Source organism: Siniperca chuatsi, linkage group LG24 (assembly GCF_020085105.1).
Source record: "Siniperca chuatsi isolate FFG_IHB_CAS linkage group LG24, ASM2008510v1, whole genome shotgun sequence".
Taxonomy (NCBI): Eukaryota; Metazoa; Chordata; class Actinopteri; order Centrarchiformes; family Sinipercidae; genus Siniperca; species Siniperca chuatsi.
The window spans coordinates 15,499,773-15,522,112 of NC_058065.1; the positions used below are offsets into that span (position 1 = coordinate 15,499,773).

The following is a 22,340-nucleotide window of genomic DNA, read 5'->3' on the forward strand; positions in this document are numbered from 1 at the left end:
TGCTATGTAAGCAAAGATGTGAAAAATGAGCTAGAGAAGTGTAAGAGATACAGTTTATACTTTTAGCCACACTAGCCACGTGACTCTAGGGATGGCAATGTTGGTCAGTCAGTCCACCTCTTTTGTCCAGACTGAAATGTCTCAATAACTATCAGATAGATTACCATGAAATTATGTTCAGACACTCATGTTCCCCTCATGATGAATTGTAATAACTTTGGTGATCCCTTCATTTTTCAGATGTGGTGTGGCCGACCCAGTCACAAAGCGATCACAAGGCATCAACATGTCTTTATCCAGATAAGATATCCAGATGTAGATAGCATGTTAATGCCAGGTGTAAATGGGGTGACGGACTAGGCATGAAGAACTGATAACGTGCGGTACTGTGTTTTCATCAACTATATTAAACACAACGTACAGCTGAGGCTGATGGGAATGTCATTACTTTTGCAGGTATTTGGTCAAAAAGTATTTGACAAATTAATATTTTGGCCTTTTGATGGTGCAAGAGGAAAAGTCAAGGGAAAGTTCACAAAGACCATGAATGTCTGCACTAAATTTCATGGCAATCTATTCAATGGTTGTTGAGATTTTTCAATCTGATTTTTCAGAGGTGGACTGACCACCTGACATTGCCATCCCTTAAAAAAATGCCCTACTGTATAATTATCTTACATGTGATTGTAACAGCAACAATATGCACAAATGCAATTTATCATCTTTCACAAAGCATTGTATACCTTCATCTTAAAATCAGTTAGGACTCCACAACTTTATCTACAGCATAAATATATATTTTGATTAGGATTGTTAATTAGATGCTCTTTTTGATGACTTTCATATTAGAAATTACTCTTATTTTATCTGTCCTTTATCAGCGTTTTGCAGTTGATATTTTTAGCCACAGCAGACTTTGTAAAGGAAATTAGATCATGTCATGAAATCCGATTTGCTCATGTTTTGTGATTAATATTTGAGGAAGCTAAAATCACAACATTGGATTATACACGATTAACTGATCAGCCTTAATTAAAAGCCCAAAACTGGATTTGCATTGCTGCCCTTCGGGTCATAGTCACCCTTTGTTTACTGTTCGATTTATTAAATAGAAGACATTTTAAGGCTTTAACATTGGCGCTATATCAGTATTATCTTTTATTATTTAGATCCAAATATACCTTTTATTAAGAGATTATTTTCCTGATGTTTTTTTATTCAATAACACTATAATAAAATCTAGATAATTCAGTTTTTGAATGCTGGACTCTTGTTTGAAAGTCTTTGTACATTCTGTATATATTTACATTGTACCTGTGCCTAATGTGCACACATTGTGGAACTAGGGGCATCGGGGGCCCATTTGATGAAGTGTGATTACTCTGTTTCACAGATAAGTGCAGATTCATCATGAAATAACCTCTCCACTGTGTTTTCTAATGAGGGATCATTGGCTGCAATGGCTTAGAGACATCCATAAGAACCAAATTTAATTTGATTAATTATTCAAAACATCCGGAAATACATTGAATTCAATTTCCCCTGTTCTCTGGCTAAATACTTGTTCAAGTGCCACCCCAGGCTCTGGTTGCAAATGAACTGTCCATGTGCTGATAACAGAAATATTCACGTTGTAATCCTGGGGAGAGGGAGAGATGCTGTCATAGACAGTAGGCTTGAGGATGATGCTGCAGTCAAGAGCTGTCAGTACCAACAGGAGACACTGCCTTCCAGATTCTTTCCTCTCCTGCTCCATCTCTTCCTGTCTCCTCATTTCCCTACTCTTCCCTCTCTGCCTTTCATCTGTTCATCCCTCCTTCCTCTCATTTCTTCGTTCTACCAATCTCTTCTCTTTGGATTTCTATGGATCTCCTTTCTCTACTCTTCTTCTGTCATCTCCTCTCTCTATTCTCCTTTCCTCATTTACTCTCTTCTTTTTGTCTCCTCTCCTCTCCTTTATCCTCTTCTTCTTTTCTCCTCTTTTCCTGTCCTCTATCCTTTCCTCTCCTCTTCTTTCCTTTCTTTTCCCATCATCACCCCTCCTCTCTTCTCCTTTCCTCATTTCATCTCCTTGTTACCTCTCCTATCTAACCCTGTTCTTGTCTCACCCCCTCTCTTCTCTCCTCTTTCCTCTTCACTTCTTTATCCTCCTCTTCTTTTCTCTTCTTTCCTCTTCTTTCCCTATCCTCTTTCCTCTCCTCCTCTTTCCTTTCCCCTCATCTCATCTCTTCATTTCTCTCCTCTGCTCTTCTTTTCTGTTCTTTCCTCTCTTCATCTTTTCATCTCCTCTTCTCTTTCCTCTTGTTTCCTCCTTGTCTGTTCCTTTCCTCTCCCCTGTCCTCCTTTCCTCTTCTTTTTCCTCCTCTTCTTTCCTTCCCCTCTCCTCTCTTCTCCTTGACTCACTTCATTGCCTTCTCCTTGTTTCCTCTCCTCATTACTTCTCCTCTCATTCTTTTTTCCTTTCTTCTCCTCTTTTCTCCTTTCCTCTTTTCTCTCCTCTTCTTTTCCTCAATGCTTCTTTATCCCAATCTTCTATTCTTTTCTTTCCATTTCTTCTCCTCTCCTCTTCTTTTCCCTCCTCATCCCCTCTCCTCTCCTCCCCTCACCTCTCTTCTTCTAACCTCTCCTCACAGTGTTTATTTGACTCCTGGCTGACTCAGAAGGAGGAGCTGGTTCGCTCCATCAAGACCTCCAACCTGAAGGACCAGACAGAGATGGTGGCCTGCCTCCGCCGTCTAGCTGTGAGTCTCCCTGCAACAGATCTACTATCCCTTTCATTTAGCATAATGGAGGAATATACGTATGCAACTCCTTTGCAAAAACACACTTTACACTGATTTGAATAAGTATTTTACATGTTTCCAGTTGGACGAGAGGCATGCCATGGAGGCTTAAATCCCCAGCATATGTTGCGTGTGTGTTTGTGTGTATGTACGTATGTTCCACCAGCCGGTGAAGGCAGACCTGGAGGTGAAGCGTCCCACCATGGACAAGCTGTGCTCCATGAGTCAGGACCTGCTGTCCAGCGTCAAGAACAAAGAGGTGGCCAGCAAACTGGAGGCCAGACTGGACAGCTTTGCCCAGCGGTGGGATCGACTGGTCCAGAGTCTGGAGATGAGCAGCTCCCAGGTTCAGGTTGGTGTACTATAATTGGTGGATAGTTACAGTATTATAATCACTTATAGGAAAAGTTCGACATTTTGGGAAACTTTGCTCACTTTCTTGCTGAGAGCTAGATGAGAAGACCAATACCACTGCCGTTTCTGTATCTAAATATGAGGCTAGAATTGGGAGATGATAAGATTAGCTTAGCATAAAGACTGAAAACAGGGGGAAAGAGCTAGCCTAGTTCTGTCCAAAGCTAAAAATAAAATCACCCAACAGCACCTCGAAATGTTACTAATTAACACATTGTATCTTGTTTGTTTAATTCGCACACAAACAGAAATTTCAAAACCAGAAGTTGTGGTTTTGTGGGTAGTTATGTGCTGTAACTATATCGTTCCAGGTGCAGTGAGAGAGATTACAATTTAAAACTCAGTAGTTACATTGCACTTACTAATGTTAGTAACAATCTGTTACTTTGACCTTTTGCGGGGTTGGCTTGTTAACTGTCTTATTGGAAGTTAGATGGAGGGTTGATATCAGTTTAGTGTCTGTGTATTCAGTGGACAGATTGGTCCGGGATGTGCTAGCTTAGTCTCCACCAAATTAGAAGCAATGCGACTCCCGGTAACTCCAAAGTTGTCTCATGTAGCTGTATGTTGTGTCTTCTTAGCCAACTTGCTACAGTTAGCAACTGGAAAGCCTACATTCAGGAAACATTGTTTTGTTCAGAGTTGGAGTGTGTTTGAACCCCCCAGCTTCACTGAAGTTGGGACATCTGGAGAGCTGCGTGCAGTCACCTGGGCTAAAATTAAGCTAGCTGTTGATGGTCAGTAAATCCCTCCAAACTGCAGGCTGCCTGCTTGTTAAACCGCAATGTCTTGTTTTTTATTTCTACATGTGTTAAATACAGAAGATGAGAAGTGTGTAGGGAGGCTTTGGAGTTGTTTAAAGGCCTCTCTGGCGGAGCTGAGCTGAGTAACTAAATTAATGTAACAATTAATGTAACAAGGGTAATGTAACTGGTAATGTAAGTACTTTTGCTATTGAGTAATTAGTATTATAACATAATTACTTTTTAAATTAGTAATTAATCCCATTTTTCAAGTAACTTGCCCAACACTGGTTATCACCATGAGGTTGCCAGGCAACCAGTCACTGCACCCAGCCAAGAAATAGTTCCAGCATAGTTCCCATAAAACAACAACTTCTGGTTTTTGTACGGATTAAACAAATGGGATACAGTGTGTAAAATAGTGAGCTTTACAGATGCTGGTAAACAGATTTTTAAACTTTAAAACAGGCTAGCTGTTTCCCCCCACTTCCATGTTTTTATGCTAAGCTAATACATTCTCGGCTCAAGCTCCATAGATAATGCACAGACAGGTGTAGTATTGATCTTCTCATCAAACTCTTGACAAAAAAGCTAATAGGCAAGTTAATACTCCCTCTCAGGGCTGAGAGTCTGGTCTGTTTCTCTGTCCTACCAGCTAGCTGATTGCACTTCATTTCATTCACTCAGTGTCCCCTCTCTTAATCAGTTTGTGATTAGGTAGTAGAATGAAAACCAGCAGGAAGTTGCAACTCAGGGACCAAGAAAAAAAACCCGCTGATTAAAGAATAGCAGCTTGAACAAGTTTGCGATTTAGGATTAAAGGCCAAATGAGTGTTTCAAATGTAGACAAAGGCTAATCAATCAAAAATTTAACCACAAGACTTCCTTATAAGACAAGTTGTAGCCTGTCTTCTTCTACTCCTAAATAAAACCGTCAGTGTGCTCCTTGCTGGTTTACCAAACTGGTTTGCTTTGGTTTATAGGCCTACCGATGACTCACTATGGTTTTCTGTCAAAATGAAATCCTTGTAGCATCCAGACGCACTGAGGTCACATTTGTCCTGCTATAAGAACGCTGCTGTGATGAAATGGAGTCCTGGTAGCGTCAAGTGTTTGGCCTGAGGGATAGAGGAAATAGATGGATTGGCTGGGTGACAGAGGTCATTGAACACCTAGAAAGGTTATGTTACACACCAGTGCAGAATACTGAGGTGGTAAGGAGGGAATTAGGACTGACATTTGTGTGTGCAATCCTTTTCTACATGCACTGTCCTGAGCAAACACACACTGATGAAGGTGCTTTCAATCAGCACTGTTATTTCTTCATGATCACTTTTCTGAAAATGTTTGATTCTTCAATTGCCACTTTTCTCCCACTGTTCCGTCATCTCCTTCTGTAACTCAGTAAAATCCTCTGTCTTTATTGCTGTCTCTTTGTTGTCACATTTGTGCTTTTAAAACTGACATGCTCACTGACAAGTGATAAGATAAAGACAAAGTGCTTCTGTGGTTTTTCAATTTTGCTGATAAAGATACTGCTCTGTAATGCTACTTTTATTCTATAAGCCCTCTGGAGCTTCATGTTGAGCATTGATTAAATTAATGGAATTGTTTATATTATAGGTTTGCAAAGAACCTTTATGTCCTGAAGTGCTCTTTCTCATGCAGCACTTTCTGTACTCAAAAGCTCAGAGACTGGAACTTAAAGGAATAGTGCAACATTTTGGGAAATACACAGTCCCTTTCTTAATATAAGTATACTTTCTTAATATAAAAATATCAAACTTTTCCTTAAACACTGCCTGAGAGGCTCAATTTAGGGCAGATGTGTCTCTTAACTCTGATACAGTAGACTTAAAGCCTCAAAAGGTAGGTTGGGTACATTTTTTTTAAATAACATGAAATCTGTTTTGACATGTTTGAAAGCATAATATAAAAATGTAGTTAATGTAAAATGTTGCAAATTCCAAAGGCACCCTCACCACAGCACTAGAGTATCAAATGTGGATTAATCCACTGCTGAAAATAGTCCCAAACAAATGCAATATTTCCTCCTGTTTGAATAATGTTGCTTACTTGAACAGTGTTCAGTGTTCAGGAAATTACTATAACTATAACTATACATTTGTGAGCCGTTTTTAAAGATTTACATCTTCAGTAGGAACGAGCTGAGAGCCACAGACAGGGTAGGGAAGTCAGAAAGTATTGACAGACAGACTAACACTGGTTTTGCTGTTTTCATAAGATTTGTTGACTAATTAAAATGTAGAAAAACAACACCCTAATCCTTTAAACCATGCTTTGACAGCCCTAATACATTAACATGTACATATGCTTATACTGTAGGCATGAGTATACATACATACACACACACACACTTTTCCATCATAAAGTTACTGGTCACACTGGTTGCACACATCTCTCCATCTGTATTGGCCATTTTACCATGCTACAAGATCCTAGGTTCTTAGTTTTGACTTGTGTTCCACTGAATTGAATCCAACTTTCTTGTGAAAACCCAGTGCAGTCACAACTCCAGGAGGCAGGGAAAACGTTGAATGAAGGTTTATGTGAAGATAGATTACAGCATGACGGCAGGTGATTCTTACACTAAGTTACATCTCAGCCAGGTCCAGGTCTATTCATTTACGTGACACTAACTTGTTCTATTCACACAGTATGACACAATATTACATGATTTCGACTAACTACACACTTCTCTAATCTTACTAGCACCATGTTGTTCTCAAACAAACACCTGTATGACAATATCCCCACATTATTTACATGATTTACACATATCACAAAATAATTCAGTTTTTTAAATTTGTGACTTCTAGCAACAAGATAGTGAAACAGCCAGCTTACTCCTCTCTCGGCTCTTCCTCTCACCACACACACCACCCGCCGTGGTGTCTTGTCCGGTTAATCTGGGTGGATCTTAGCAAGGTCCGCTGCTCTTTAATCCACACCCTGGCTTCCTTTTCCAATGAATATGTAATACGTGTTTCAGCACTAAAGCTGGAAAAAATAAGATAACAGATAAAAACAAAAATGTAGAATGTAATTTCAGAATCAGAAATACTTTATTGATCCCTGAGGGGAGACTCTTATGTTACGGCAGCACACTATCACGTCAGTGCACACAGGAATAGAAGTAGTAAGCAAAAAATATAATACACTGTAATACAGGTCAGATAAATTAAGTACCAAGTGGGTATAAGTATAAAATTAAAATAAGTGTAAAGTACAAAGTGGATTTACTGGTTGATGATAAGTATGTACGGTATAATAACACAATGTAATAATACAAGTAGTAAGTAATAGTGCATGAACTGTCAAGTCAAGTGTAGCCTATTCAGATTATAATGAGACGGTGGATATTGCACAGTAGTAGTAGAAGCATGAATAAATATCAATAAATAGGGAACTTTAAACTGAAAAGAATATATTGCACAGCAGTATTAACACAGAATATTGCATAATTATGTCAAGTATTGCAGTGATGTTAATGCTCAATGTCCAGTTTAGTGACCTAGGGTCATACAGACTGACACTTAGAGGGAGGAGTTAAAGAGTTTGATGGCCACAGGCAGGAATGACGTCCTGTGGCGCTCTGTGGTGCATTTTGGGGGGATGAGTCATGTAGTGGGTGGGAGACACTGTCCAAGATGGCATGTAGTTTGGCCAGCATCCTCCTCAGAGACCGACAGAGAGTCCAGTTCTACCCCCACAATATCACTGGCCTTACGGATCAGTTTGTTGAGTCTGTTAGGGTCCACGACCCTCGGCCTGCTGCCCCAGCATGCAACAGCATACAGGATAGCACTGGCCACCACAGACTCATAAAACATCTTCAGCATTGTCCGGCAGATGTTGAAGGGCCTCAGCCTCCTCAGAAAACAGAGGCGGCTCTGGCCCTTCCTGTAAAGAGCTTGAGTGTTCTTAGCCCAGTCCAGTTTATTGTCCATGTGTACTCCCAGGTACTTGTAATCCTCTACAATGTCCACACTGACCCCCTGGATGGAAACCGAGGTCACTGGTGCCTTGGCCCTTCGTAGGTCTACAACCAGCTCCTTAGACTTTGTCGCATTGAGCTGCAGATGGTTCTGCTCACACCATGAGACAAAGTTCCCCACCACAGCCCTGTACTCCGTCTCATCACCACCGCTGATACATCCCACCACAGCAGAGTCGGTGTGTTGTTGAAACACTCGACATGGTTGAAGTCACCCGAGTCATGAAGTCATCTACATGCGCAGCCGTTGCCATAGTCAAAATCTCCTGATCCAGTCCATTTGAACAATTTTGACTTAGCCCTTTAAATCAAATCCAATCAGACATCATTCAATGATGTTTCAGCAATAAAACTGGAAAAAAAATGTTTTTAAACAAAAATGTAGCAAGTCTGAAGGAGCTACCAACCACTGCATCTACATGTGCAGCCCTTACACCATCTTTCTTTCACTCCCTCTCTCTCAATTACTTGTCCATTGTAATCAGCCAGATAATTAGCAGATTGACCTCTGCAGGCACACACAGTCTCCACCACTATAGCTGCACACACATTCACACAAACACGTTTCCATGATAGCAAGGCTATCCCAGTAGTAGTACTCACTGCTTAGCTGTCAGTGTGCTCTTCCCTGCTGAAACAACCCTGCACACACACATGCTTACACACACACACACACACACACACACCGTTCAAACACACTGTTATCACAAGAAAACAGTGAACAATGCTCAGAATTAGAATACATGGTGTAGGCTCTTGTCATCTCGCGTCTAGACTACTGCAACTCACTCCTGGCTGGTCTGCCTGCACGTGCCATCCAACCTCTGCAGCCCAGCCAGAATGCAGCAGCTTGGCTGGTCTTCAACCTACCCAAGTTCTCCCGAACTTCACCGCTCTCTTCAGCACCCTGCACTGGCTACCAGTGGCTGCTTGAATCCCATTCCAGGCACTGGTACTTGCCTACCGTGCTGCGATTGGCTCAGGCCCATCCTACATCCAGGACATGGTCAACCCATACACCCCGGCCCATCCACTACACTCTGCTACTGCCAGCTTGCGTATGACTCCCTCACTACGAGGGGGGCCCAGCTACCACTCAACAAAGTCACGACTGTTTGCTGTCCTTTCTCCACAATGTTGGAACAAGCTCCCCATCGACATCAGGAAAGCAGAAACTATACACATCTTCCGTTGCAGACTAAAAAATCTGTTCAGACTGTACCTTGGGCCAGAAAAAAAAAAATCAATAAAACTCTTTTTCTATCTTTTGTTGTTTCTAAATGTAGCACATGAAGCAGCATATTTGATGAAGATGATGTACTTGCATGATTCTTGCAATTCTTGGGTTCCACATGGTTGAATGCCCGTATTTGTCGCTTTGGACAAAAGTGTCAGCTAAATATATGTAATGTAATGTAATAAGCATGCACCTTCATCTAAACATGCAACACACACATAAACACATGCATGTAAAAAATACATTTCTCTCTAATTTCTCTCTCTCGCTCATCCTTTTGTGCACTTACAATCCGTCAGAGACACAGAAATCCCAAATCGCTACTTACCCATCTCACAGCTGTCTGACTACACACTCACCAACACACACACACACACACACACACACACTCATATTTAAATATGTAGTTGTTGTTGAAACCCCACACAAATCCTGGCTATTTTTGTTGTGATAATGTATGATTGATGTAACAAATCATGACTCATTGACTCTCAAGGACACTGGTGTGTGTGTGTGTGTGTGTGTGCAGGCACTCAGACAGATGGGAAAGTGTATTAAGTGGTGATTTGGGATCTGTATGATTTTGACAGATCCTTGTAAACTGATATAACGCGTGCTGTTGTGTGCAGTTTGTCTAAATGTATTTTTTTGTGTGTGTACACATTCAGCTCTCATCTGCTGTCAGCGTGGCTCAGCAGTCCGAGCTGACCCACACTGTCACGGCGACCATTACCAAGGTGACTACAAGGGAAAAGGTGTCAGCTGTGCGCCAGACCCGAGAGTCACCACCCCCGCAGAAGAAGAGACAAGTCGTGGTGGATTCTGAACTCAGGAAAAGGTGGGTGTATGTTGCTACACTGTGGTTGTCTAATTTGAATTATAATTAGTATTATAAAGATCAAAAGCTTCTTTTCTAACTTATGTGAAATGTTCAGTTACATGCACCCCTTTCTGCTGTCTTATCTCAGCAGGTAGGTGAAGAAACACTGCAGATACTGATAATGAGTATCTGTGATGGTGATAATAGAGGCTAGCTTGAAATTAAACCTTTGATAGTAGTGAAGTAGGAGATACTGAAAATCCTCTTGCATCTTGTAGTGACTTGTGCTGCAATGCTACAACATTAAAATTATGTTTTCTTACATCATTACCTAATTACTTACTATCAGTAATAATAATCCAGTAATATAATATGTATACAAATATAACACTCTGAAAGGAAGCATTCTTTACAATGAGTACTTGCACATCCAGCAGTAACTAAACCGTTTTGGAAAGACAAAAGAACTCACAGGTCTGTGCTGGGCAAAAACCATTGACTGTATATAAAGTTTATGGCACAAACACACTGGAACAATTTCGAAGCAATTCATAAGAAAACTTGATTATATTGATCTAACGTTAGCAGATATGTTTTCTTGTTGGAAATGCGATCGTGATGGGTTGTTGTATGTGGGTTTTGGCAGGCAGCTGCTGTCCCCTCTTTCCGATACTGCGTACTGGCACTGAATCGTTTAGTGGTACGGAGTACTGGCCTACTTTCACCCCTGCCTTTAGTGGTATTAGCTGTAGTGAAGTTCTAGGCAATCTGCAAATTAAATCTTTCAGGAGTTAACAGGAACAATAAAGGTGTATGTATTGTGTGTAATTTATTTTTTAGAAAACTGTAGCAACTGCAATGTGTGTGTCCTCAGGTTTGACGTTGACTTCACAGAGGTCCACAGCTACATGACCCGTGGTGAAGCCATCCTACAGAGCCCCGAGTTCTCTGTGTCACGCAAGGATGGCAGCATTCAGGAGCTGCATGACAAAGTGCAGGTAAAAACACCTGTGTGTGAGATGCCCCGTGGAGCTTAATCTGCTGAGACCTGTGATGCAGAAATAACAAGGTTCCATCACACAGTTGGGTTAGAAATGAATTTTACCTTCCATATAGCAATCATACCTGTGAGGATGTTCTGAACTGCGATTATGCATACAGGACAACGCTGATGTGGCTCCGTGAAAGTATGAAATGCAGCAAAGTATCCATAATGACTGTTTCAAACTTTTATGCAGCAGCTACCTATGGCTGTCAACTGACTAGATTTGTCCTATAAACACAGAAAAATCAAGCGTACTGCAGGACCAGCTTCTGCAGCAAATAATAAAATATGGCAACAACCTGTTGTAGTATAACAAATATGTCTTTCCATGTGGCTTAAAGGAATATGTTGCATTTATAAGAGTAAGATGAGAAGATTGATACCATTCTCACACCTGATGTCGCATGTTAAATAAGCAGGGGGCAACAGCTAGACTGGCTTTGTCCAAAGGTAAAAAAAATAAAAAATAAAAAAGGCTTACTAACATGTTCTCTCATTTGTCTAGCTGCCCCCCCTATTTTCAGTCTTTATGCTAAGCTGAGGTAACCGTCTCCTGGCTCAAGCTTCTTATTTAGAATACAGACATGAGTGGTATTGATCTTCTCATCTAACTCTTGCCATAAAAGTGAGTTATCGAATATAAAATATCCAACTACTCCTTTAAGCTAATTTGCAGTATTGCTTATTTGGCCACTTGGGGAAAGCAGAAACAAGCTGTAAACACAAACTGACATTATCACTTGAAAACTGACATAACTAACATGTTAACAAACTGTTGCCTATTTACACATCCAGTAAACAGAGCAACATTAGCATTCATTTGGAATTGTGTTTTTGTTGACCTGATGTCAATGTAGTCCAATATTCAATTTCTTTTAGCTAGGTTTTGGTCTCCACTAATTCATGATCATTTAGTTTGTTTATGTTCAGCTAGTTGCTAACTGTGTCTGTCAGCTGTATTTCCAACCTTTTTATTTATTTATTTAAGCTTTATCAGCTGTTATTTTTCAACCTGCTATCACCACATCAATATACATCTAAATCTACCTCTAATTTAGAAACCTTTTTAATGGCAGTAGTTGTATAAATTGTGGAACTGAAGTTTCATGAATGGAGAGGATCCAGACACTGGAATATACTCACTCTTGTAATATTCACACAGTCTTACACTCTTGTGTATTTTGAAAAACAAATCTTAAATCGTCAAGTTAAATCATTTAGAATAAAAGCAAATGAGAAGGAGTTCCCCAGACAAGCAATGGGGATCGGTGATTGGTCGTTAGTTGCGCACTTTCCCGTTTCTGTCTGGCTGCTGATTGGTCGACTGAATGTGTTGCTACTCTCCCCCACCGACTGAATGCAGTCAGTCCAGAGAGCCACAGCCACATGAGAGCACATTAAATTAAATATGTTGCTAAAGGGGTCTTCAAAGTCACCAAATCTAGCGAGAATGTAGCAAAGTTGGCAATACTGGTTTGGTACTGGGCAGGAAGTGTACAGTGGGTTTTTAAAGCTTTTTTGCTGAAAACAGCTGCCTGCTGCTGCAGGAAACTATTACTTTGGTCAAGTCTCGATGATCTTATCAACCTAAAGTTGCAGGCTGTTAAACCAAAACGATAAGCTACAAGAGGTTAAAAAGCGAGGAGGAACTGCAGAGTTAACGATAAATCTCTGGCTTCATCACTATGAGTGACTCCTTTCGCATTACCCATAGTAATTTGACCCATTGTTCATATGAAAATATTTGTTAGAGCAGCTTAAGAATGAATCAAATTACGAATGACATTTTCTAAGAATTAAGAACCATTGCTTAACATTAAACTCACTTACCATATTTGTTGTGTTTCACAATCTAAGGACCCAAAAGCAGAACACAGCGAGGTGGAGAACTGATAGTAGTTTTAACAGTTTTTAAAACTGTAAACAAGTAATGGTCGCTGAGCACTCTTCTAGAGCGAGCGGGTCAGGAGTAGTTTCACTGGAAACAGGAGAGCAGTCTGCTGACACAGTCTGTGGAGAACCGGTTGGGTTCCGAGGATGGAGGCGTTGAGCGGGGCTTCTGGATATGGCTTGTGTAGCGTGGCAGGCAGAACAGGGAAGCAGCATTGCAGAGATCAGAGAGCACACAGTAGCTGCGATCACCGGCATGGAATGACTCTGTGGCAGAGACAGACAGGGTTACACGAGATATGACAACAAGGAGTAACAATAAACTTAACTGGGTCAAGAAGAGAGCCATGGCACAGGTGTCGTACGGGAGTAGAGACGATATGGCGCTGGTTGTGAGGTAGAGCCAGGTAGATATACTGTGGAGACTGATTGGATGATGAACTTCAGGTGTGCCAGTGATCCACAGCAGGAGGGAAAACCAGGAGCCCCACCCACCCACCGCCCGCCGTACACACACACACACACACACACACACACACACACACACACACACACACACACACACACACACACACACACACAGTGACGAACCGAGGAATGACAAGGAACACAAAGAGAGGAGGGCACACTAGAGTACACAAGGATAGGGAAAGAGATGTGGCTAACTATGACAATATTATATTTTTTAAATTAGTCCTTGTCGTTGAGACAAAGACTGCCATTTGCTACATCTTTAAATTATTGGCTGATATAGTATAGAGGGTTTTTCATTACCTGTTTTTTTTTGCAGTATTCAACCCCCCCCCCCTTGTCTTGTGGTTATACTTCCAATCTTTGTTTGCTTTCTCTCCAGTTTTGATTGTTGGTCCTTCCTTGATTGTTTGCACCCGTGTCTCATTGTCTCACCTCCCCTAGGGTATTTGGTCTGGGTATCTTTCTTTGTTCAGTGTTGGAGCATTGTGATTCCAGTCTGGTGTGTGTTGCCGTTTGGTGCACCTTTTGTTGTACCTGGTTTCCATGCCCAGTTCCCCGGCATTCTTACCGTGAGTTCTGTTTTGGATTCTTTGTCTCTCTTGGACCGTGTCTGGATTCCGGATTGTGAACTTTGCCTGCTCCCTATTGGACTTGGTTAGCCTCATTTGGACTCACTTCCCTGTTTCCACCACTGCCAGCCGGTAACCCATTTCCCTGTACCTGGACCTATATCTGCCTATTTTCCTGTTACCTGTCTGCCTACCGGTCTGTCTGCCTGTACCTGCCTGTAAACCACATCACCCCCAATAAACACTGTAGCCATCTGGCTACTTCACCCTCATACCGCTTCCTGGTCATCTGCATTTGGGTCCACATACTACACAACATACGACAGAATGATCTGACTAGTCATGGACCGAGCAGAAGTTGACTCTCTCATGGGGGAGTTGAAGGAAGTGTTCTCCACGCAAGAGAAATTCCGCCTTTTCATTCAAGACTCAGTTGATATCAAATGCAGGCCTTTTGTATACTCCTTAATGGAGAGGACAGTACTATCCAGACCCAGGCTTGCGACTCTTCTCACTATGGTAGAGAACCTTGCGGCAATCTTCAGCATGAGGCAAGATTTGCAGCCCTACTTAGACTCCCGGCCCACCAGTCACCAGCCCGATTCCCGGCCCGCCGGTCTCCAGTCAGCATTTCAGCCTGCAAACCAGGTGGTACCTCAGGCTGTTGCTGTCTTGGCGCCTTCTGGGAAACCCTCCAGGAGGAAGCATGGCTCCCACCGCTGCTCGCCTGCCCAGCTGCCCGCCTGCTCGCCTGCCCCGCTGGATTGCAGTAGCTATCACTTCCTGCTGGATCGCATCATACGACATTGGCATCAAACAATTTATATACATCCACTAATATAAATGCATTCATAATGAATTAGAAACACTTAATTCTTACAAATGGCTCACAAAGTGCTGATGGTCATGATAAACAAATTAAGCTGTAAATTAGGGACAACACAAACTGGTGTGACTTTTAGTCAGCATTTACAAATGTGCTAATAAATCATTCATAATAAATGAGTTAAACACAAATCCATTGCAACCCTTATTAATAATGTATGAAGCTTTTAAGCACTGTTTGTGAACAAGATATATAACTTAACTACTGCCGTTACAAATGATGCATGCGCTTCAGTAATAGATGCAAAGTGATGAATTTTAGGTAGGCAGATTCTTCAAAATCTCCTTTGATCTTGGTTGCCTCTTCAGCTTTGCTGTCAGCTCAGCTCTCTGTAGCAGCTTGTATAAGAAACAGCATTAAATTCTTCCAGAACATCATATTGGGTAGCAAAACAAGTCTGGATTTTATCCTATTCACAGGCTACAGGTGTTGGATCTTTCTATTGGAGAGGAAATTTGAGTCCAAATTGTTTCACTAAGACCAACTGATAGTCTCAGTTTAGTACTGATAATGATTATCACTTAAACTCAGCTGTATTTTTTCCCCGTTTGATTAATTCACATACTGTATACACCAACATAGTATACTCCACTGTGTAGCTTATGCGCTCAAACCTAGAGGGAGGCATGCTCTACTACCAAGACTTCCAGATAAACATTAAGTAGCATAACAAATATAGTGACTTAAAGAAGAACTAGCATTTTAGAGTGGTTCTCAACCTGTGTGCCAGGTCCCACAATAAATCTGAGGGGGTCACAACACAATCCAAGAGGGAAACATCAGTCTTTAGCTCATAGCTCATGTCCACAGTCAGGTCATACCTTGTTACAACTGGTCGCATGTAACATACAGTCGATTGAATATCTTAAATTATCGTAATAGTTTATTTACCTCAGTAGCAAAGAAACCAAGCTTTTGTTTGGCTTATATTAGAGATAGGCCCTTATTTCTAATTTCCCTTGTTCCCCAGTTAATGCAAACTCAACACTTCTTCCATGTTTACCTTGACAAATTCAGTTTAATGTATATTGTTGTGTTCTACTGTGCCATTTTCCCCAAATGATATTAAGGTGTTTGAAACTCAACACTTTCTCCAGAATTTTGCTTGCAGCCCTCCCTTTATAGATAGGCTTCCTGAAACTTTAGTAAGTGTTGAGTTTTGCTGATGGTAGCTTAACATTGATCAGGAGTACATCAAAGAAGAAAAGACTGGAATTAATTTGAGTATGAAATCAATTTCTGTGAAAAAAATAGAAAGTGACAGTAGCCGAAATAGTGAGTATGACATGATATAACACTGATGGAATTAATACTGTGGAAATGGACTTTAAACTAACTTTAGTTTGTGAACCTTTATTGTTAGCTACAGGTAATTTCAACCCCCCTCAATCTTTTTTTACCCAGCGTTTATTAGCTACTGGCCTTTAATTGTTAGTGCTGGTCATGCCCCCGACTATTATTATATCATATTGGCTTTTATATGAGAATTTAAGGCAAAAGTATTTCCGAAAATGTTGAACTATTCATTTTAACATAGTATAAACATATCCTGTTGAAATATTAAAACTTCCCACAATTTGGCTTTAAAATGATCAATGAACCACCTGAAACCTTTCTGTTGTTTGCCCACAAAAGGACCAGACATGCTTAGGTTGTCCTAAAGAAAAAGATCAGACTTTGATGAAAGCTATAGGACCACTTATTCTTTGGAAGTAATACTCTGTTGAATTGTACATTAATTTTGGGTTTTTTAATCTTTCTTTGTAATAAATAATAATTCTACTGCTGTCTGCCTGTTGTTCTTATTGTATTCCTGCCTCTCCTTGTCTGTCTCTTGTCTCTTGTCCTCACTCCATCACTCTCTCTCTCTCTACCTCCATTTCTCTTTGCCATAGGCGATAGAAAGGGAGCGGCCAGAGAAGTACCGAAAGCTTCAGGAGGCAACACGCACAGCGCAGACCCTGGTCGAGCAGGGTAACGTGCACACACACACACACTCATTCACATGCATACAAACACATGAACGCACACCCTGTCTGTCCCCATGGCAACGCCTCCACCTGTCCCACCCTCTCTCCTTGTCTCCATAGAAACACAGAGAGAGGAACAGACAAAAAGAGAGAGGGAGAGAGATGTTTCTTCTCGTCTGTCCTCTCCTCTGTCCTTGTGCAATTGTTGGGGCTTCAAAAAGCATAGAAACACGCAATTTATATTTTTCACTTTTCTGTTTTCTTTATTCATTCCTGCTACTGCTCTAACCACCATCCAAATAAGACATGTCAGAACATTACTCAACTTACTGACTGTGTGTGTGTGTGTGTGTGTGTGTGTGTGTAAGTGAAGGAGAGAGAAAAATGTATGTATGTATGTATGTTTTTGTGTGCAAATAATCTCACGTACATGAGATGTTTTACTCCATACTTCATTTTAATGTTATATGATTTGAGACGTGAAAAAATTTGGTTAAACCCTGGAAAAATCTTAATAAAGCTTATAAATAAATCTCCAAAAACATTACATCATTATAAGCAGTAAGCATTTCCAGATACCAATGAACAAAACAACATATTTTAAATATAAAAAACATCTTAAAGGATAAGATTTATGTTATTCTATATTATATTATTGTTATTGTTAACAGATCCCCAGAAAAGACCAAAGCCAACAATGTGTTAGTCCAGCTCTCAATACTTTCTGACCTTGTCTGTGGCTCTCAGCCCATTGGTTCGTACTGAAGATGTAAATCTAGAAAGATGGGTCACTAACATTGTTGGGCAAGTTACTTGAAAAATGTACTCAGTTACTCATAACATATTACTCATTAAAAAAGTATATTACTTCAGTAATTCCTCACCAGTTACACAAGTGATTAGTTACATTACTTTAATTTCTCATCCAACTCCATCTAAAGTGCCTATAAAAGAATAGTTCGACATTTTGAAAAATGCGCTCATTCACACTGTTTATTGATATTTTTATATTTGCACTTTTATTGATATTTTATATTTGCACTCTATATTTGCACTCTTTCATACTTTGTACTGCAACTACTGCACAACAATTATTTATTTTTAAAAAAAGTTTGTTTAATGTTTCTTATCTTAGCATAAAGTCTGGAAACAGCTAGCCTGGCTCAGTCTGGCACATAACCCCCCCGAAAAACCACAACTTGCTGTTTATACACTTAGGGTTTGTACAAATTAGTTCAACAAGTAAGATACAACTTTTGTTATAATTTGTTACCTTTGGACAGAGCCAGACTGTATTCCACTGCTTCCAGTCGTTATGCTAAGCTAAGCTAATTGTCTGCTGGCTATTTACCGCACAGACATGAGAGTGGTAACCATCATCTCATCTAACTCTTGGCAAGATATCAAATAAGCATATTTCAAATGTCAAACTATTGCTTTAAACAATTCCAAAGCCTCCACACACGCACAATGTATCTTCTGTATTTACACATGTAGGAATAGAAAACAAGACGCTGTGGTTTAACAAGCAGCCAGCACACAGTTTGCAGGTATTTGCTGACTACCTGCAGCTAGCTTAGTCCTGCTGCACTCAGCATTCCTGAAGTCATTCCCTCACATTAAAGCTATGGGATTCTCACACCCTTCAACTCTGAACAAAACCAGCTAATTCCTGAATGTAACCTTAGGCATGGAAAGAGTACTGGAATATTGTACTAAAAAATACAATATATATATTCCCACTCTACTCTGCAAACAAGCTGACCCCTCCAGATGTCAAAGTAACAAAGGAGATCAGTAACAGTAATCACATTTCTGTAACACATTACTAAGTAATGCATTAGTGCACAACACTGGTCACAACCATATACAGTAGTTTCATTTTTTTAGTAATTAAAACAGATGGTCACTGTAGTTTTTATCAAAAGGGTGGTAGTAGTGCATTTGTTGGGAACTATTTTCAACCGAGGATTAATCCACATATGGTGCTGTAGTGAGTATTTGTGGCAGCAGGACAGTGTATGTGGGATTGAGTCAAAATAATGTGTGTGTTCATGGAAATGAAGGAACAGGTAATGATGAAGAGGAATAATATATATCATGGCTTATATACACACACAATACTTGTTAGGGGGAAACATTCAATATTGTTATGAGTCTGCAGATGGGATTTGTTAACAATAAGAAAAGTATACTGTAGAATATCTCTTCAAAATGGAACTCATGGCTCCATTGTTCCAAGTACCCTTTATCTTTGACCTCGACCTTCCTTCAGTTCCAGGGTCACATGTGATGCGACTTATCTAGCATTAAGTTTATGCTACTGTATTCATAGTAACCTGTAGAGGAAAACAGCATCAGCCAAATTCTTGACATGTAAATGCAAATGGAATATAATTGAGGTAAAATTACAGGAAGAAGAAGCAATCTCATGCCTGTTTGCGTACCAGATGAGACATGTGAGCCAGGATACTGACTTTTCCAGGTCCAATTATCATCCAGCTGATGGGATCCAGTTTGCCCTTTTTGAGGCAGGAGCATGAATCCATCTTTGTACAACTTTAGCATTGATTTTTCCCTACAGGAACCTCTTGGAGGTTTTCATTTTCCGGGCACTGGAGTTTTACGTGCACTTTAAATTGGCCATTTACATAAAATAATGTCAGTTAGCAGTGAGTGTGAATGCACAATGAGAGGTGTGTGTATGTGTGTGTGTGTGTGTGTGTGTGTGTGTGTGTGTGTGTGTGTGTGTGTGTGTGTGTGTGTGTGTGTGTGTGTGTGTGTCTGTCTGTCTTTGTGTTCGGTGGGCAGGCAGATAAACAGTTTTTGGAGCTCACATTTTGTGCAGGATATTAATGGCTTGCCTCACCTCTCCTACAGATGACATTCACCAGATGTACAGATGTGTATTTATGTCTGTTCCCTACAAAGAGACCCATCGTGCCCGTGTAAACTATGAAGCATGTATTACTGTGTATTTGACAGCCCCCTCTCTTTCTCTCTCTCCACCCAGAGGGGAGTCGTGCTGATGACATTGCCCAGGCAGCAGAGCAGCTGAATCAGCGCTGGGTGGGATTCTGTACCCTGTTGGCAGAAAAGCTGGCATGGCTGGCTTACCAGACAAAGGTACACACACGTCCACCCTGCATCAGTCAGATACTTTGAAGAGCTTTTTCTTTTAACTACAGACTACAACAGTTGCCCACTGAGCTGCCCTCACTATATTCAGTATTACATAAACTAATGATCTTTGTTAGCACCTCGTCTTTCTTAAATATACCATTCCAAAAAGTGATGAAAATCACTTGAACAGCTATACCTAAACTGACATCTTTGTCGACAAATTCAGCTTTATGGTATCGTAATGATAACTATGGTCGTCTGCCTCTCAGGCCTTTATTTACTCAACAACAACAACAACAACAACAACGACATTTAAAGCTGTACTCCAGCAATTTACTATTGCACTTCCATAATGTTGACAAGTTTAGCTATAGATTTAAAAAAGAATTGTCAAAATATGTGCAGCAGGGACTGAAATATCTTTTTTTATAGTCCCTATTAAGGGTTAAGCTCCAAAAACACTGGATCCTTTACCACTACTAATGACAACATCAGGGTTATTTACTCAGATATTTTTTTTCCAGAGGCACAGAAGATATTATACTGTTTTGACAGGCTGCGTAGTACTCAACATGGCTAGTAAATTGATCTTGTTGTGTAAAATTGGAGAAGATTCTTAAGATTATTTTTAGTAATTAGCTTTTTATTTGAACTGTTTTTACAGTCCACGAACCAGAGTTATAAATTCTTACGCTAAACCTTACACTGATCTTATTGTTATTTGTTTTAAGCTGGTAGTAAAATGCACACTAATCCTTTAGTGGACAGCAGTGCTCACAAGAAATTAATGAATCAATCTCTACATTGCCTAATTTACATAAACTCTAACCTCTGTAAGTAATTGTGTGAAATAAGCACGACCAACTCTCAGTGGAATTTCTCCCAGTGACAGTATATGTGTAATTTGTATCATTTCATAATGATAGCTAGATTGTTTATTTTTATCTTGTCTTGTCATGGTTCTGATGTGTTTATATTTATGTGAAAATCTTCTAAAAAATATTTTAGAATGTTACATATTGCAATAAATGCAATTTTCAAAATACTAGGTTCTTTAACAGAAATACTATATTACAGTAATTCTTTTTTTCATATATTGTGGATAGTATGCTCTAAAGATGGAGCAATAAGTGTCACTACATAACCATGTTTTTGTTTTTTTCTGTACTGCCTCTGAAGGTGTCCAAAAGGCAGGTAAATAGCAAAGAGTGAAGCTCTAACCTCCCCGTTTACTATGTATAGACTTTAAACAACAAAATGGCTATCCAGGTACAGAGTGAGAATTTCAAGTGTATATGACTCACTCTTAGCTTATCACAGGTGTGGCTAGAGTTTGGTCATTCTGACTTATCATGCAGCTCTACTGCAAACTAGGAAAGAATTTGTGAAACAAGACAGATGTTGCGTGGTTGGTTGCTTGTGTCTTTGTGGGAATTGAATGGCAGCTTTTCTTCACCTTTATTCAAAATGGCTTTCTGGGTGTGTGTGTCCTGCAGGTGCTGGCCTTCTACAGCTTATATGAGCAGTGTGAGCAGGCTGTGGACAGCAGTGAGAACTGGCTCAAAGTCCAGGCGCCTCCAGCATCTGAACCAGAACCACTCAAAGTACAACTGGACAGATGCCAGGTGAGTGAAATAAAATGTTTTTGAGTCCAAACTTTCTCCAGGATGATCCATTATTGTCTGCTCATCCCCCCCACACTGATAAACATCACATAACAGCACTTTATACATGTGCATGTATACTTTTTTTGTTAGCATAAACACACATGCAATGAACATAAAAATGTTAATATTACATTCATGTTCATACAGCATTTGACTTTTTTCTCAGGTTTTTGTTGAAATCCATTTGTTGTTAGCTATATTTTTTGTTTTGTTTCATTTTCTTTTTATAAGTTTTGGGTTTTATTTCATATCTTCATTATAGAGTATTTTTATTTATTTGCCTTATCTCTTTTCATGCATCTATTTGTCACAGCACTTTTCTGTAAGTATTTTTACGTTATTTATTCATTTATTCCCGAATGCAGACTGAATGAAATGTACTTCTTCCCTATTTTCCAATGTGTTTTTTGAAAACACCTACAACTATTCTTACCAAAATGGTGTTAGTAAATAAAGTACAGCCACTGATGTGCTGAAATTATATACACTAAATATGAAGCTAAAGCCAGCAGCCGAGTAGCTTAGCTGAAGCAAGGGAAAAGCTAGCCTGGCTCTGTCCAAATTTTACATAAAACCACAACTTTAGGTTTTTCTGTTTTCTGCTGGTGTACAGATTAAACAACCAAATATAACGTATAACACACAGAGACTGCGTGAGGTGAATTTGTATCAAAACTCAAACTCCTTCTTGGACTCATAAC

General features: G+C 40.0%; 1 protein-coding gene across 17 annotated transcripts in view; it reads left to right on the forward strand.

Moving 5' to 3' along the window:
- The window catches only part of dmd (dystrophin), a 419,464-nt gene that overhangs the window by 214,791 nt on the left and 182,333 nt on the right, over positions 1 to 22,340 (forward strand). For 14 of the 17 annotated variants that reach the window (XM_044188364.1, XM_044188362.1, XM_044188369.1 and 11 more), the window contains 8 exons: positions 2,634 to 2,741; positions 2,950 to 3,135; positions 9,864 to 10,033; positions 10,890 to 11,013; positions 16,775 to 16,853; positions 19,863 to 19,975; positions 21,469 to 21,597; positions 21,953 to 21,961. In XM_044188364.1, the coding sequence (XP_044044299.1) occupies positions 2,634 to 2,741; positions 2,950 to 3,135; positions 9,864 to 10,033; positions 10,890 to 11,013; positions 16,775 to 16,853; positions 19,863 to 19,975; positions 21,469 to 21,597; positions 21,953 to 21,961 (918 nt within the window). The remainder of the gene's footprint in view (positions 1 to 2,633; positions 2,742 to 2,949; positions 3,136 to 9,863; positions 10,034 to 10,889; positions 11,014 to 16,774; positions 16,854 to 19,862; positions 19,976 to 21,468; positions 21,598 to 21,952; positions 21,962 to 22,340) is intronic. The other 3 variants (XM_044188356.1, XM_044188363.1, XM_044188374.1) reach the window with 1 other exon arrangement.